This window comes from Gallus gallus, chromosome 4, assembly GCF_016699485.2.
Source record: "Gallus gallus isolate bGalGal1 chromosome 4, bGalGal1.mat.broiler.GRCg7b, whole genome shotgun sequence".
NCBI lineage: Eukaryota > Metazoa > Chordata > Aves > Galliformes > Phasianidae > Gallus > Gallus gallus.
Window position 1 is genome coordinate 38024966 of NC_052535.1, and position 18521 is coordinate 38043486.

The 18521-nt window shown below is 36.1% G+C and overlaps 1 protein-coding gene across 3 annotated transcripts in view; it reads left to right on the forward strand.

Annotated features, from left to right (window-relative positions):
* Window positions 1-18521, forward strand: part of TBCK (TBC1 domain containing kinase) — a 94691-nt gene that overhangs the window by 19165 nt on the left and 57005 nt on the right. For all 3 annotated transcript variants that reach the window (NM_001012577.2, NM_001396974.1, XM_025149626.3), the window contains exons 4-15: window positions 5964-6078; window positions 7619-7692; window positions 8288-8429; window positions 9673-9733; window positions 11005-11066; window positions 12004-12065; window positions 12716-12864; window positions 13859-13997; window positions 15462-15561; window positions 17038-17087; window positions 17440-17569; window positions 18328-18426. In NM_001012577.2, coding sequence (NP_001012595.2) covers window positions 5964-6078; window positions 7619-7692; window positions 8288-8429; window positions 9673-9733; window positions 11005-11066; window positions 12004-12065; window positions 12716-12864; window positions 13859-13997; window positions 15462-15561; window positions 17038-17087; window positions 17440-17569; window positions 18328-18426 — 1183 coding nt within the window. The remainder of the gene's footprint in view (window positions 1-5963; window positions 6079-7618; window positions 7693-8287; window positions 8430-9672; window positions 9734-11004; window positions 11067-12003; window positions 12066-12715; window positions 12865-13858; window positions 13998-15461; window positions 15562-17037; window positions 17088-17439; window positions 17570-18327; window positions 18427-18521) is intronic.

Sequence of the window (18521 nt, forward strand, 5' to 3'; positions counted from 1 at the left end):
GAGGGCTTTCTGAGTTTCCTCAAATGAGCAATGCAAACTTGTTGAAGATATCCTGTGTGAAATACCTCTGTGCATGAGTTAGAGACTTCCTGAGGACTTTGTCTATAAAATTAATTTTTTTCTGCCTTGTACTCTCAGCTTGTTGCATTCCCTTCCAGTTCATTTCATTCTGATAATGTGAGTGCATTTCCAAGTAAATTGGCAGTGTTTACAATCTTAATCCCTAGTGCCATTTTTTAATCAAACATGTAATAAAGTGCTAAATAAACCATTCCCACCTGCATCAAACTCTTTATGTTCTGTATAAGGTATTTTGTAATTTATTTACCCAGGAAGATCCAATTCATCTGCACATCTGGTTTTCAACCAGTCCTGTTTTTTATCCAGTTTTCCAGCTGGTCGTTTGAGGCATAAGGAGGTCAGATGGCTTTCTTGAGGTCAGCGTAGTGGTTGTCTCAGCTGGGATTATACCCAAACTTCATTCTTTGCTGTAACCACTTGGCCGCACCTCTCCTAACCAATATATCTGCATCATTCACTGTAACAGAACTAACTCCAAATGTTATTTTCTTTGGTTTGTAGTTTTGATTGTATTAAAGTATTGTAATTTTTATGAGTTCGGAAACATTACATCTGTTCACAACCTGATTCTGTTCCACTTTGAACACAGTTTGTTGGGATGAGTCTCCTTCCTGAATTCCAAGTGCTTGTTTGTCTCACAAGGTCTGGAGTAGTGATTGATGGCTTTGCTGGTTTGTGTCACACTGGTATATTTCCTCAGGGCAGACCCTGTCTGACCTTCCTCTTTGGAAGAGGAGTCTGTCTTTATGCTCCTGTATACCAGTGTCATACGTCTCTTAACGCTCTGATTGCTGAGATGTTCTTCCTCCAGTTTTCACTTTTTCAGCAATAATCTAGTGTTAGAGCAAGATGCACAGATTGGATAAGGAGCTTCTTAAGCATGCATTTCTATGCGTGTGCCCATATGCTTGAAATCTAGGGAAATGGAAACACTTGAACATGGTATAATCAGCATAACCTTACTCCTCTTGGTTTTGTTGTGCCTTCCTGAGGGCAGTCAAAATAGTTCTAGTTCCATTTGTTATAAATTCCCTCTTGCCTTGAATTGTCACTACAATGAAGAAGTATGATTTCTAACACTAAATGACATATGTATCTCCAGTAGGTACAAAAATTACAGGGCTCTCTGCAGTTATCCAGATGAGGCATTCTTGTGGTGCCATTCCTTTGTCAAATTCTAGCTGGACCTCCATTCATTGCACCGTATGGAACACTCTTTTTCAGAATAGTGCACTAAGCTTTTTGGTCGATTTAGAAACCCAAAAGCTGCCATTACCAATTAAAAATACCACAAATGCTTATGTGACAGCCAGAAGTATTTCTCATGCGCCAAAGTTACGCTGCTACCTCCATTTTGCGTCAAGCCCCAAATATCTTTGTTCCCTCAACTGCTGTCCACGTATAACGGTGTGTTCCTGTTAACCACCCTGAAATAGCTACAGCTGCCTGCATTGAAGTCACCAAAAAGGAGATTGCTTTCTTTAGCTGAAAGCATGACTGTAATCAGTAAGCAGGCAGGAAGATCTTGTGTGCTACTTGGTTGCTCTTTCATTTTTAACTGTTTTGTTGTAGCAATGAAGAAGTACGGAGAAAACATCTTTCCAATTAACGTTATGAATGCGCTTCTGTTAAAGATGAATACAGTGAGTTCTTGTGTAGATGAGCATTAGTTTGCCATTCAAGTGAAGGAAAGGAAACCTGAGTGAATCTAAATTCTGTGATATTGAAACGAATGCTGACCTTTTACCTCTTCTTTTCATTCTTTCTTTTCTCTCTTTGGAATTCTCTTATTCCACAGTTTAATAGGTCAAGTCTCCCGACTCCACCCACCTCTGATTTCCAACTGTATGATCTACAGTCCTCTTTTTTTTTTTTTTTTGAAAGTATTCAAGGCAGTAAAGTAGTTTTTATTTTCCCCTCAGCAATCTGTGGTATGCACAGGGACTACTGCTGCTGGCTGTCAAATGGATTTTTCCAAAACCTCCTTTCCTACTCTGCAGTTTGGCAATCATTTTCTTTACTTCAAGCTGAAATTTCAAATTATTCATCTGGAATTTAGAGCAACAGGACACCATGAAGTGAGCCCCTTGATAACATAGCAGGGAATTCTTACAGAATACTTGGTGGCTGTGGATTTTCAGAGTAACTGACAGGCCTATTATCTTCTTAGGAAAAAGGATACTGGACTCAAATAAATTAGTTTGGGGTCTGACCTAGTATGCCGTAGTTTAAGGTTTGAAAGGCCATTGATTTTTGCCTAAAATGGTAATAATACATTGCAGTAACTTGTTACCAGAGTATCATATCTTGGAGATTCTGATTCAGTTTCTTATATGGTTATTGTAGGTAGGTGGGTTTTTGTTTGTTTTTTTCAAGAATTCAGAATCCTTCTGTCTTAAAGTATAAATATTTACATTGGAAATTATAAACCTTTTTTATTTTACTCCTGCACTTATGCTGTTGTCTTATGCCTTGGGCAACTCTCCACATACATTTGTTCACAGGTAGTACCCTGTCACTGCTGAATGAGTATGCTCACTCAGCTCTCAGTTATTTTAGGAGTGTGTTGTCTTTATTTAGTCACTGATAAATCTCTCTTCTCCACTCTGATTGTTAGTAACTCATCATTTGAAGAAAGACAAGGGTGTCAGTATGCCACTTTCTATTAGTACACATTTTTCCCTTTCATCCTGGCCCAGGTACTTTTCTCAATCATAAGGAAGATGGCAGTGGGTGCAAGAACATTTGCAAGAAAAACCTTTTTTTTTTTTTTTTGCTTTCCTCTGTCTGAATCCGAAAAGTGACCAAAGTGTCCTAAGAAATCAGATAATCACATCAGTGAGTCTGCAGCACCACAAGAATTTGAAGCTTTGCTAGAACATCTGTTTTCTGTGACGCATGAGGTTGATTGAAGCAAACTTTGAGAAAACAGCTACACCTCCCTGGCAGTAGGAATTCAACAGACTGGAGATCAGGCTGCTTGCTAAATGGAAAAGTTTATTTCTTTTTGTAAAGGCACAATGCAGCCACCTGCGTACTATTAGTGTGTGGAAATTAGTCATTTGTCTGGTATAGCTTTTGGTCTGACAAATTCCTGGAGGTAATAAAACAATCCTCATTTTTGTGGGTTTTTAAGTCTCCTCTTCTGTCTTCCCCCACAAATGCCATGCACATGCCTCTCTTAACCATGCTGGTTTTGTACTATTGGCTGAATTTGCTTCTATCGACTTCTAGAGTATTTTTTCCTATTTACCAAAGGAATATATGAGGAAGGAATTGAGCTATCCTTTTTGCTTCCTTTCCTATGCTTCTACACCTTCAGGTTCCAACTCTAAACCCAGTATTAGATTAATCCTTATGTTCTTTCAATTCTTCATTTCTGGAGTGGAAGAATACAGGTTACCCCCCTTTTGTGACTACTTATTTTCTTTGAATCAGGTATAAAAAGGCAATGATTAAATCAGCAAGTTTGATTTTCATATTCGTATGCAGTCCTCTCACTTGAAGATGATCCTTTCTTAAAAGTGACTGAGTAGATTGTATCTGAGTAGCTTTGTTGGTATGCAAGCTAAGAAAAAAGGAGAATTAAAAATGAAGCCTATTCCTTGAAAAAGTACTGTTAGGTGTAAAGATATCGTATCTTTTTTTTTCCCCTTGTCTCTGAAGTGTTTCTTTTGCAGGTAAATTCCTGCTGCTTCTCTGGTTTTTTTCCTGTTAGTGGAGAGAAGAAGCTAAAAACTATTTTTAGGAAAAGTAGAAGCTGAAGATGATTGATATCCCTTCAGATCTTCAGGTCACTTTTTGAAGTGAATGTCAGACTTTGTGCTTTTACTGAATGCTTCCTACCATATCTGCCTTGAGCAATGCAATAATTTCCTTCACCACAGTTTAAAGTTGCCATCATGACTTTGATGAGATGAACAAGTTTTTTCATACCACGTAACTTGAATGTAGGCCCTTGTTAGGTCAGTGGTATAGCAGCTGTTGGTATCAAATCTAATATGCCTCTGTTTTCTTTTTTCTTTTTTTTTTTTTTGCTATTTTATAAATCATATTATTTCTTCTTTCTTCTCTTCCCACCTCCTGTTCAAGGATGCTGAAGCCCCTCCACTTTAAGAGCTCATATCGTACTTAAGACGCTGGTTGGTCTATTGAATGATAAGCTTCTAGGTAATGAGTAAAAATTTTAAGTATCAGCAAAGACTTCACTCCCTGTGTTTGGTGACCTAAATGTCCTCCTTGTTTAGGATTACATTTATTTATTTATTTTTTCCTTAAAAGATTGACATACTTGATGCTTAGAGGCAACTTCAAGACTGCACCTTCTGCACTTCTGGAAACTTGCTTCAGTGCTCACAGTGGCCTTAGAAACTGTGAAACGAAACGGTAGTCTGACCTCCTGTGAAGCAGGGGACCTCACTTGAGCTTGGTTGCTCTCAGGAGGAGAGTTTGCAGCATAGAGATGGATGGTGCTCAGCAATAGCGCAATAGCTATTTGGATTTTTAGTTGTCAGGTCCTTTGCAATTAAATGCAAATCTCCTGGGAATAGGCACAAACAATGTGTTCTACTTAAAAAAATGAAACTAGAGCTAGTTAATGGGAAACAGCACTATAAAAGAGCTTGTTATACAGAATTCTTATTCTTCTGGGGAGGTGTACTCGCTGTACTCGCTTCAGCTTGACATGATGTGCTTGACTGAACACTTCTCCCTACAAGGACAGCATTAAGTGTATAAAGGACTGAGAAACCTATATAACGAAAAATACTTATCATTCATGTGTTGGTTGTCAATGCAGTGCCATGGAGGATTTATTGTAAATAACGAAGAATCCAAAAACAGTATTTTCATGTCTTTGCCTAGTTTCTATTTTTCTGAATTCTGAAACAATGCAGAGAATAAATAGGTGGCTGAGGCCTCCTAGTGCCAACAGCCGATACTGCAGCTCTCAGGCACAGAGCTGCGTTTTTTTAAAGGTCTACCAAAAAACCCTTTTTAGGCTGACATATCCCATCACGCTTTAATTGTTCACATGCAGTGGTTCCTTACTGAAAATTTGAGTTCATCATCAGTTACTTTTCACAGTAACACTTTTGCCAAGTTGTGCAAAAGTAAAAAATAAAAATAAAAAAGAGGATTTGATTTGCAATAATTAGTGGTAATATAGATGGTACAAACAAAATGTCAGGAAAAACTGAAAGCCTGCATCGTAGATATACCACAGTTATATCTTTGCCTAAAAATTACTGTGGTCTGCGCTACATAGCTAACTGCTTCTAGTGCTGTTATGTGTCGTGTAAATTGAGGATAGGAGGGATGGGGAAGAGAAAGTGCCAGTGAGGAAGGCGTGAGGTGGTTGTGGGGTTTTGTTTTGTTTTTGTGATCATTAGCAGTGTGGTTTTGGTTGAATTGCGAAGACCTTGAGAATCACTTCCAAATGCTACTATCCAAGTAACAGTAGTGTGGATGTCTGTTAGGCTAGATTCCTCTTGTGCTTAAAATTTAACTGAAAAGTCTGTGTTTGCAGCTAGTGAGAAGTAGTACAGAGTTTCTTCTTGGAAAGGGGTAAAGACCAGAGAGTAACTCCATGTAAGCTCACTGAAGGATCTTAATAGACTATTTTTAATGTAGATCTTCTCAGTATTTTTTTTGTTGCAGTCACCTGTGAGCATTTCTTGAACTTGAGGCTTTTGTCAAAATGCAGCTATTTGCTCTAATAGTAAAATTTTGGCTTTCTGATAGCAGTGAATAGCTGATAATGAAACTTAAATTCACTTTGATCTTGAGTAAACTAAGTTAGTTTCCCCCTCCCTCCACTCTGTAATGCACCTCTTCATTTTGCTGTTGTGCACATTTTTTATGTTCTTCCCTTTTATTTTCAGTTCCTCAAGGATTTTGTGCATTGCATACGAGGTTCTGCAAGGTTTGCAGTATATGAACAAACATGGAATGGTCCACCGAGCACTCTCCCCTCGCAATATACTTTTGGATCGAAAGGTACAGCTACATGAATGAGCCTGTGTTTTGTTTTTTCCTCTTACTGACAACAAGTAGCATGCTGTGTCATATTTGGAGACTCAACTGTGGCAGCCCTTCTTTTTAGGGTGAGTGAAGCAATTGTATATATGGGAAAAGTGTAGGGGTTTTTACTAGCTTTCCCCTTTTTCCTAAATTTCAAGTGATTCATCTGGATCACTGCAGATTTGTCTCTGGTCCCGCTTTTTTCTATCACAAACCATGTTTTTCATCCTTCTTAAAGTAGAGATTGACGTCTCCTTGATTGTCAGCATTATAGTTACAAGGTATTCCTAATTTTTAAAATAGATATATATTTTTTTCAAGCTAGTTTGCTGTTCCCTATTAGTTCCCTGTGTTTCATGGTGATCTGAAATGTCATTTTCAAATATCAACAGATTTCTTTGTTCATGTTAAATTATTAAAATTGCAGTCTGTCAATTCTGTTCTGTCGCAGACTGCTGGGTTGGCAGTGTGGAATGAAGGTTTCCCCTCATAAAAGATAAGAAAACCAATAGCTACTGTTTTATTCACTGCCATCACTGTATCTGAACTGACAGCTAAAATAGCTTATGTGAACAGCCCTTCTCTCCTTCCACTTCTTACTTGCTTTAAATAGAATAGCTAGGTCTTCCCTTGGAAAGCAGAAAGAAAAGAAGAGAAAGGAAGCGAGGAACACTTATTAATGGGATCTTTTATAAATTACTTGTAAACAAGTGAAAATCGTAATAATGCACTAACAAGCAAAATACTTACAATTTGAAGGTAATACTAAAATCAGTTAAGAACAAAAGGGGTCATGAGGCCATAAAATTCCAAGTTTTTTCCTTGCCGTATTGCTTGCTGATGTAGCCTTTACTGTTGCACCATCTGCAGGCTGGCTGAAAATAGTTCAAAAAACAGCAGAAATGTATCAGTTTAAATTCTGTGCCATTTTTAATATTTTCATTTTGGTGTTATATTTCTGCCTTCTCGGAATAAAATCAAACACCTGCAAAACATGTTTGGTTGAAATATGTGTGGATACAGTTAAGGAGAGGAAGATAATAATGAGCTGATGGTCAAGACTGGTGGAGGAGCCAGGCTAGCTAAATGGAAGAAGTGGGAGAATAGTGGGGCTGCTTAAGGAGTTCTGGGATTCAAATGGGATTGTGAAATATTTCAAACAGGAATTATGTTCAGTAGAATATTTAAGCTTTTTAAATTTACTGAGAATATACTGTAGCTTTCAAAGATCTGACTTGCTTGTGTGCTCCAGAGTGATTACTTTGCGCTCGTAGAAAGTAAAAGCATTGGAAATAAGCACCTTACTAACTTACAGTGGAATTCTGCTTAGAATATGAAACAAAAACTTAAAGGGCTGACTTCTTATGGGTGTCTGCCTCAACAGCTAATGCAGTTTGCATGAAAATGATTCTTTAAAAAAAACTTAAATACAGATACTTACTATGTCTGATACTGCTGCCCTTTTTTTTTTTTAGTGGTTTGTTTGTTTGTTTTTAATTATTATTCTCCTCTTCAGGGACACGTCAAGTTGGCTAAATTTGGACTTTACCATATGACTGCTCAGGGTGTTGATGTTGATTTTCCTATAGGGTAAGAATGCAGCTGCATAGAATAAACATATTGGGGATGTATTCATTTGGATACACAGAAATAGTCATGATGTTTGCCTTCGAATCTTGTTTTCAGATTTTTTTTAATGTATTCTGGCGAATGATTGAAGGGATAAATGGTTATGATATTTCAGATTGATTTAGCAGCAGGTAGAATGCGTAACTCTTAGTTGGTTTGGGGTTGTGGGGTTTTTTTTTTTTTTTTTTGCTAAATCAAAAATTATTTGATGGGAATGATGATGATGGAGAACAATCGATTCAGGGTACGTATTGAATTTCAGCACTACTACATTAAATAAATATGTTTACTTTGAGAAATATAGGTATACTACTTTGAGAATTGATGATACTTCCACTTATAAAAGACCTACTAATAAAAATTTGATCTTTCATATGCTAGACACTTGTGCAGTTGGGAGTGAAAGTACTTCAGTGTTTGTTGTGGCTAAATAGAACAATTTGCATTTTGGTATGAATTCTAATTTCTCAGAATGCAAAACAATTTTGATTATTGTATCCGAATGATAGATTTTTGGACAAACAGATTATTACTTAATGTTACTGCATTTTTCTAGGTACCCATCTTATCTGGCACCTGAAGTAATTGCGCAGGGAATGGTCAAACCAAGTGATCATACTCAGTGTGAGAAGCCTCTGCCTTCTGGCCCTAAATCAGATCTCTGGTCTCTTGGCATAATACTATTTGAGCTTTGTGTGGTATGTAAGAGGATAATTTTCTTCATTGTGATTCTTGGGGAATAGTTACATTAGCATGATTGCACTTCACCTGTCGCTTTACTCCAAATATCAGACTACATTAGCAATTCTACGTGATCAGTATTGGTGGTGCTGGTTCAAGTTACTGCATGCATGTTGGCTTGGTGTGAGTACAGGAGTTACCATGAAGGGCAGCTGCATGTTGAGCCACGATGATGCAATTGCAAGGTCTAATTCTTAGTGAGCAGTAGGCTCTAAACCAATAAATCTCTCTAAATATTTTTTTTAGTTGTTTTAGTTATACTTGTAAGTGTGAGGTGGCTATTGGTGTTATGCTCTCATTCTCTTTGAAAAGAATGATGAATAAAGTTTCTTTACTATGAGAGCAGTACATCTACCTTATTACCAGAGCCTAAAGAGCTTCAGTAGGGAATAACAGGCTTATCTGGAAAATAGGTATTTGGCTTTAGAACTTGAGATAAATTAAGCTGACATTACTACTTCTACATGATATATTGCACTTTTTCATTCAAAGACAACATTCGACAAAGACACAAGGTCTAGCAAATATGTTAGAACTAATATATAGTCTCATTATGTAATTACATCATCTGACAAATGCACGATCAAAAACATGTTGTATGTAGTGAATACATCAGGATGTTGGAATTGGATTCTTGTATATTGTGTGCTTCTGTAAATTCTCACAAAGTTCATAGATCATTTGTTATTACTCCTTTAAAGCATACATTTTCTTAACGTCCGATAAGGACATTTTGGAAACATTTTAGAAACAAAGTATAGATTATTTTTCATAAGGACTGTGCAATACAAGCTGTGACAGTTAAACATGTAATGGGCATGAATATCACCTTTGTTTATGTCCTGTTGGAAAAAATAGTTTTTGAAAGCCTGTTGCTGAATTAATAGTACATTTGTAGGTTTGCTAAGGCAACTTGGGACTTTGTCTGGCACATTTCTTGTTTGGTTCGCATTTGTTCCAGGTAAGAGACATTATAAATTATGCATTTTTCTTTATGATGGCATGAAGCTGCCTGGTATATTTGATGTAAATGATGTTTTGTGTTCTAATAAAAAGTTTCTCCAAATATTCCAAAATTAATTTTAGAAGTTTATTTCCCTGTCTGTGTATAGAGGTGGTTGCTGTCTGTGTATGCTATCTAAATATTTTGATGTAGTAGGATTGAATTTTTTATCTGATTTGATCATATTATTCATTTAGGGGAGAAAATTGTTCCAGACTTTGGAGATTGCAGAAAGATTAAAATTTGTAATTACACTAGGTAAGTAGCACAAAACCAGTTTTTTTATTTTTTAGTTTCTGGACAGTGCTATAAGTGGAGCTATGCAAACTAGTCAGCTTGTGATGCTCAGTCCTAAGGTGCTTTACCTTTTGTCTGCTTTCATCTCTGGAACTCAAAATATATATTTGAAGAATAGCTGCTTGCCTAGGGAAGGGCCAGAGATGGGTGCCAGCTAAAATAACTGCAGAAGAGCCATGCGTATGTTCGAGTATGGGCAAGATATGGAAAAGCATGCTCAGATAACTTTGTCGGTTAATTGTTGTTCTGTGTTGCAGGCATCTCTGAAATGAATTAGGAATTGTGTAACACTAAAGAAAACTGTCCCTGCAGTAGCAGGGATTGTGATCCCAGGCAGGGAAAGTCAGGACTCAGACAGGAAGATAGAAAATAAAATCAGAGCTGAGAAGCATATTACTAGGATCTAGACTTTTGTTTTCGGCTTCATCTACAAACGAGGAAAGCATTAAGCCAAAATTTCAAGTCCGTAGTTAATGAATCTGGAATTGGGACTACTTTGTAGCATTTTAAGTTTGATTTGATGTGGATCATGAGGAAGGAACATTCAGAATTTGAAGCATTATTTGTAAGTTATTGAATTTACCCAGAACGAAGAGCAATACTTTCAAGTTAGTTACTGTCAGTACAAATATCTCTTTCATTGAGCAGTGGGTACTTTGGTGCTGAAATTCTCACTGTTTGCTGTGCAATTTATTAGCAAAACTTTCTGAAAGGGTTTGAATCTCCTTCAAGTTGAATGCAAGCCATTATTAACCTTCATCCACTGAAAAATGTTTACAGCCTGACTTGAGTATTATTATCTCAATAACGTGTTGAAAATAAGTTGTAAAACACTGCTAGTACAATCTTCTAGTAGCAAATAAAAATAAGTACTTTGAGCTTCTGTGCGCAGGTATTTTTAATTATTTATTTTTTAGTAAGTACAAAGACTGAACTTATTTGGCTCTCTGAATTACTAATCCTGCCAAGAAGACTTTCACTGTTAAATCAGATTCACTCCCTAACTTTCCTAGGCTTCAATTTTATTTCTGCATAAGGGATAATGTGATTTTCATTTCTGGTTTTGAGAGTTCACCTTCAACTGATGTGGCAATGTCAATTTTAAAAAAACACAACAAAAAACAGCTAAATGTTCTGTTTTAAGGTGGGGTTTTATCTGCTATCCTGCTTAATTGGTATCACTTTTTTCATGTTCTTTAACTTTTTTTTACTGCTGTGTTTATTTTTTGAAGGCTATGTAGATGATATTGTAACTGTATTAGCTGAAGAACACGGTTGCCTTGATATTATTAAGGTTTGTGAAACTAGTTTACTATTCCATGCTATTATATCCAAAACTCGTTATTACTGCTGTGTTGCATAGGGTTTCATACATACGTATGAAATATATAATGTATATATCTATTTCATGCATGCAAAATATATATTAATATATAAGAAATCTTTGTTTACACTTGCTTGTATGTAAATAAACTTTTCTGTCAAATATGAAATAGCTAATCTGTTTTTATAGTGATTTTTATAAATATATTAAAATATTGTAATAAGTAAGAATAGTAAAGTATAAATAGCAAAGTAAAAATAATTGTAATATTGTAATTATACACACGTACACACTTATTTTATGAAACCAAACTTGTTTAATCACCTGAATGTATTGCAGTATATTGCAACTGCATATGTAAGATCCTTTCAAGTACCCAGTGCCAGTAATGCTCATTCTGTCCTAAACTTACTGTCAGTCAAAGTTTTAATACTTACTGGATTGTTCACAAAGTTGTTAATTTTCTTTTAAATGCTGAAAGTTAGTTCTCTTTCTATACAACTCAGGTCCTCCCCATCCACAAGGTTAATCACTGAATTTTGGTGCCTGCTTTGAATGTTTTGAAACACTGTGCAAAAAGAATTGACTGTTACCAGAAGGGAGTTCCCGAGTATTGCCTTATTTCAAGCTGGATACGAAATATGTAGATTAAAAAATAAAATAAAATAAAAATAAGTATATGCATTGCTGATTCTCCAAACATTTTTTCCCCATAGCCAGTGTGGGGGGGTGGAATTACTTCTCCACACCATTTTGGTCTCATGCCGCCAACCTCATATGCATGGGCATGAAATTTTATTGCTTTCAAAGACAAGCCTGTATATTAAAAGCTAAGTATGAGTTAAGCGGCTTCCTGAATTTGGGCAGTAATGAATGGACCTCCTCTGCATTTTTTCTTATGTTCCAGGATCTTTCTGAAAATGTCATAACTCTGCTGAAAAAATGCCTTACATTCCAACCTTCTAAGAGGTAAGTATTCAATTCAAATGCTTAATAAACTTTATTAGAGTAGGAAGAACAGTTGCTGAATGTTTTTTTGGGTTACCAATGGCTTCTGCTATCTATAACAGATAGCAATTTGGTTTTAGTACTTTGCAATATTTGAAAGAAGTGGTTTTGGAAACAAAAAGATCAAATGTACAAATCCTTGAGATTGATGCAGGATATTTCTGTGGGAAAGCTCTTCAGTCATATTCAGTTTAAGATTTCTCAGCTTTAATGGTTCTGGATGTTCATGAGAGTTAGGACTTCCTTCAAATCTCTTCTTTCAAAGTGCTTTTTTATTATGGCAGTCCACCACAATTTTCATCTGAAAGCTGTAGTAGCCTTCTGTTCTTCAATCGAGGACTTGCACTTTTTTCCATATTTGCTTAGAGAAATTAAGAAAATAATTGCTTCGTATATTCATTTCATATGAGATACCAAATTAGGGGGTAAACAGACTACAGTGCGTTACAAGTTATGAATTGAACAAAATTGCCAGGTTTCTGTGCTAAAAAAAAAAATTAAAAAAATCTGAAGTTTGACATAACAGTATTTGTTACTGGGACTGTTTCTTACTGAAAGCAAACACTTCTTGGAAGTGCTTTACACTTAATTTTGTATTGTCTTTACTTAAGGCCAACTCCAGAGGAATTGATGCATGACCATTTGTTCAGTGAAGTATCTTTGGCATACCCTCCCTTTCACAAACCTGCTGGACTGTTCTCGTCCTCTCCGAGGTGTGCTGACTTAACGCTGCCTGAAGACATAAGTCAGTTATGCAAAGGTAAAAGCAGATAGTGGGATGAATGTCTTTGGATGGGGAATGAAAATAAAATATTTTTGCATTTTCTTTGAATACATTATAAACTATTACATGGCATAATGTTCCATTCTTGTAGTAGATTGTTTAATGGACAAAGATAGAGGCAAACGTATTTAGAAGGAGCGCGTTCAAGTTAAAGGATAGTATCTGGATTTTTATGCTTTGGCCTCAAGGGATAAACAGTTATTGTTAGTATTTGAGTTTATGTCGAGATACCTTTATCGTCTTCTGCCTTTATAATTTGGGTGTGTACAAGGTACTGATATTCCCCACACACAATTTACTGTATTGTCAATTGGAAGCTGAATTCTGTTGAGTGATAGCAACAGATTATTTTTGGAAGTACTGGCAAACTAACTATGAAAGAGGTTGTATTCTAGAACAGAAGATAGAATTTTTTGAGTTTAATACTACAGTATGCTGAAAGTTTTTATTCCTTACTAGCATTTTTATTTGAACTCTGAGATACCTACATATTTAGCAAATGTTATTGTACAGTTTTTGGGGACTGAGATTTTGTATCTTCTTAGAATGTACACGGTCCATGAAGGAAAGACACTGTAACTACTCAATATGGGTCATCAGTTTCTTATCTGTGCTCTTAGCACTGTCGTGAACAAAATAATGTGGGCTTTTGTTTGGAGGAAAAAAAAAAAAAAACCATACAGAAAGCAGAAGTCCATCCTTCAACTTATTTCACTGATTGTATTTTCTGGCATGAAGGCAAACTGCAGAAGTACTTGTGTTTGTTTGGGTTTTATTTTTCTGATGCTTTCTGTAAACCTTCCCACAAAGAGAGGATCACTTTTGCCTCTAACTTCACATTATGGTCTGGAACCTCCCAAGTGTAGTAACTTTCCTTCAGCAAGATTTGTTTAGAGCGATAAGAAGAAATACAAGCTGCCTAAAAAGCTGTAATTAATTTTTTATGTTTTTTTTTTTTTTTACCTTGTAGATGAAGATAACGATTACCTAGCAGAAAGATCAATTGAAGAGGTTTATTATCTCTGGTGTCTGGCTGGAGGAGACTTAGAGAAAGAACTTGTCAACAAGGAAATCATTCGATCAAAACCACCTGTCTGTACGCTTCCCAAGTAAGAAAAGAGAAGCACTTTAAGGGAAGGAGGATGTATGGAGAAGTGATTGTGAAAGAATGTTTTTATTTAGTTTTTTGTTTCTACACCTGTGTACATTTTAAAAACATTTAAAACAACATTCTTAAAAAGCAGGAAATCATTTTACATCCCTTCTTAAACAGTTTAAGGCATTATTTGAACAATTCATGTTTGTTATTTACCTGTATTTCTCATTGTTTTCTGAAATCTGGAGGGGAAAAAAGAAAGAAAGAAAAAGTAGGCTGAGTGCTAAATAATGAACTGAAAGATCCTAAATTTAGCATCCTTTCCATCATCATTAAACTTTGATTTATAAAAAACAAAAGTCTCACTGTGCTTAAACACTATGTACTAATAGTAATTCATTCTGTAGCATTCTCACTCTTGAAGATTTCACAGAGCAGCAGTGCTGAATGGTCAGTTCATTTCTTTAGCAGATCAGCTGATTTATATTTGTGTGTTTTTCTTTTAAATGCATAGTTTTAAGAATTGTAGTGCTGTTACAGAATAGCTGCTTTTATCTTCCTGCTGAGCATGTTGCAATTTGGTGCAACATTTTTAATATTTTGATACCTTAATCCTCCAGTCTGATTTTAACAAACAGAATTATGTGTTCATATAGATCAATTTGCTGGGCCTGGGATTTAAAATTACGTGAAAACAAGCAGAGTGCAGTATCTGGGGGCAGAAAAAATAAAGAGCTTGGTCTTCAGTGATCACATGATAGCAAAAGTAGTGTGACATTTTGAGGTACTGCCTGCTTCTGTACACTTGGGTGAAAGCTTGGGTTTCTGAATTCTGTGGGGATCACGGTTTTAATAATATAAGTATTAAGAAGATGAAGTGTCCATCTAAAAATGTAATCTTACTCTATCTTTTAAGTCATTCTGAGCATGTTAACTTAACTTCTAGAGATCAATTTACTGTTTGCTTTAGAATATCACCAAACACGCAATTGGTATATACTCCGTCTTTGTTGCATTTGTTAGTCCTCTTGATTGAAACAAATAAGGTCTGGGTTGGATTTTTTTTTATTATTATTTTTTATTTTTTTTTTGTGGGAAATGGCTCTTAAATGACAGTGCTGTTTTATTCTTGGCTCTCACATTAAATGGTAGACACAGTCTCTGCCAGCTCAAGAAATAAAAGGGAGTATTAATCTCGTATCTCGTTAGTCTTCCTTTGTGTGCAAACTAGAGTTGTGGAAAACCTGAAATGTGCATTTTTAGGCAGAAGCTGTTTGAATAATTTAAGGTGATTATACGTTCCCTTGATAGCGTTTCATGCCTTGCAGAGTCAATGTATTATACTTCTAAGAGCTAGTGTTTTCTTTTAAAGAAGAAACTGATTGATGTAAGATATTTATTTATTTATTTATTCCTAACTCAAGTATTTTGTTACAAAATGACCTGAATTTTACTTTTTTTTTCTTCCGTTTTGAAGCTTTGTGTTAGAAGATGGTGAAAGCTTTGGGCAAGGACGAGATAGAAGTTCCCTTCTAGATGACACAACTGTGACTTTGTCTCTGTGCCAGCTCCGAAATGTAAGTAAAATTCTGTGCACAGGTGCATATGTCCTTGCTGTGGAAACATTTATTTAAAGGGAATATGGAACAGCAGCTTCTACTGCTGTTCCTACAAAAGGACAGTGTTACTGATTCTCAGAGAAAACTTCCTGGTGTTTGAGGTCAATTCTGATTTACACCATCAAATTACATTTCCCATAATAGCTTACTAAATTTGATTCATCTTCCTATCCTCCATCCCCATGTTTTTACTACCTGCTTTTTTCTGGTGAAACTGCAATACTTCAGTAGTATCTGATATTCTGCATGATTGCTGAACTGCTTGGCACAGTCAGTGACTTCTTTCATTCTTTTATTCCTGTGGGTAGCTCAGGATATTCAAAACAAAGAGCAGCTCAGTTCAGTTGCAGCTCCTTAAGATCTTTATCCTTGGAACTGAATACCAAACTTTCAATAATTTACTGCTAAGTTTTGGAATATATAGCTATTTGTGTTTTACATTATGCAATGCCTATTTTAAAGATAGTATACACCCCAGCTTCTAATTCTGTTCCTATGGAAGGGCAGCTTTCACAGCTTTATTTTAAACTTCTTAATTTGTAGTTTTTTATACTGATGCCTTCGTGTGTAAATGCAGCGGCAAATAAATGCATGCTGAGTTTTTATTTTGGGGAGGATACAAGTGAGAACCTTACAGTGTTAGATGAAATAAGTTTTTGAACTTCAGCAATTCTTCAAACGGCTTTCATGGAGCAGAGCATGATGCTTGAAATCAAAAGAGGATCAGGTCTGAATGAACCGAGAGTGAACTGTTCTGTCACTCCCAGGAGAAGCAGCCTGTGTGCTGTATGCCTTTAAGTTAGAAATTGAACTGCAAAGCAGAGCACTGCAGGGAGAATAATATTAAACATTAATCATGATGCAGCGAAGATATCTGAAAACTTCAGAGGAGAGTCCAGGTACACTTGTCTGTCACCTTTTCAGAGAGCGTCTGTAATATCAGCTTTCAGGTGCTGATACAAAAAGGAACTCCAAATTTGCATAACTCTTGAACTGATTAAAAAAAGTAAAACCAAGTTTCTGTAGCTGGTTTGCAACTACTTAGGTAGGAAGTCCGTATAGAAAAATGAGGGAAAGAAGGAAGCAATGGTAATACTGTTGATCAATTAATTCAAGACCTGTAGATGCTTTTTATTTTGTGGGTGGAAAATAGGCTTTGTGCATGAGACAAGGGAGTTCTCTCCAGATGGAAGACGTTCCACTAAGTCTTAAGAAAAGAAAATAAGATAGTCTGTACTAGGAAAACTTCCTAGACTTAAAAGTTGTATGTTTCTTTATTGATTGAGAACTGAGCTAATGCTTAGACAGGTGTCAGGGTGAACTATTAAACTTAGAAGTGAATTGCAAATTAATTGTTTTCAGATTCCACTAAATATTTTCACATGAATTCTGAGCAGCATTCTGATAATAAATTGTCATTATTCTTCATTTCAGAGACTGAAAGATGTTGGTGGGGAAGCGTTTTATCCATTACTTGAAGATGAGTAAGTGTGTGTAGATTTGTACCCATCTAAGTGACCAAATGTTGCAGTGTTAGTTTTGAGTAGCACAATGCACAGCTAAACAGCTGTCTTCCAAGAGCGAACATTATGTGTCCTTGTTTGGCCCTTAAAATCAGTGAGAGATGATAGGTGCTCTGCAATGGTGAATTTAGGGCCCTGAACCCAAACTGAAGTTTTTAACCTTTTTCCCTGTGCTGTGAATCAGTTGTTTGTGCTGAATATTTAAAATGATCCATTTATACTTCTGATTCAAAAAGGCATTGCTGAATATTTATTTTGTACTTTGAATTGTATGTTTTCCTCTTTACTACTACTATCCTAATTCTTTTTCTAGCCAGTCAACTTTACCTCATTCAAATAGCAGTAGTGAGCTGTCTGCAGCTGCCAATCTACCTCTGATCATCCGGGAGAGGGACACAGAGTATCAGCTAAACAGAATTGTTCTGTTTGACAGGCTGTTGAAGGTATGAGATCTCTCTGATGCTGGTTAATTGGATTTGGTTTGCTAATTAGAGGGTATTTGAAGGATGAAGTAGTTGAAAAAGGAAGCAGAGATGCAGTGGAGAGGGGGGGGGAATTCTTACAAAAGTGTAAGAGAGTTAAAATATGAGAGCTGCTGCTAATAACTGTTATTTACTCAAGAAACTAATTCTGCATCCTTTATTCCTAATTAATCTATTGTAGGTATAAATATACCAGCATCATTTCTGCATTTCCAAGCAGTAAGGTTCTTAAAGCAATACCACTATTTACTGTAATGACGCCATGATAGAGATGTGGGTTTTATACTAAGGGGGTAAAAATACAAAACCTTAATCTGCGTGTATGGAGAAAGATGAATTCTTGGTTAGGAATGAAAGAGAGCTGGTGTCTTAATTGCTGCAGTACTTAGGGAAGCATAAGCTAGAAATGTCAAACAAAAGAATGTTTGATATATATGATGATAAGAAATATGTAATGAAAAAAACACACCAGTTTTAATGATTTGGTTTGCTACATTTATATGTTCAGTATATACCAAAGCATATGAATGCATTTGTGTGGAGCAGTGGGTATTTCAATATCTAACAGTCATCCGCCATCTAGGACTTCCCGTTAGGAATGAAACTTGCTTGATACAAAACAAAATTTTTCCTCTGGGGAAACTACCTTCCCAGAGTTGGGATTAGATTTGTTCCAGCTACATGGTAATGTTTTTGATATTAATCTCTTCTTTTGGAAGGCCTACCCATATAAGAAAAACCAGATCTGGAAAGAAGCCAGAGTTGACATCCCTCCTCTCCTGAGAGGCATAACCTGGGCTGCTCTGTTGGGTGTTGAGGTAAGGGTGATTGGAGGCCATTTGCAGAAATTCCAGTATTGACTGAGGAAGGAATTGAGTAGTAATAGAATGGACAGGGAAGCTGGAAAGATGGT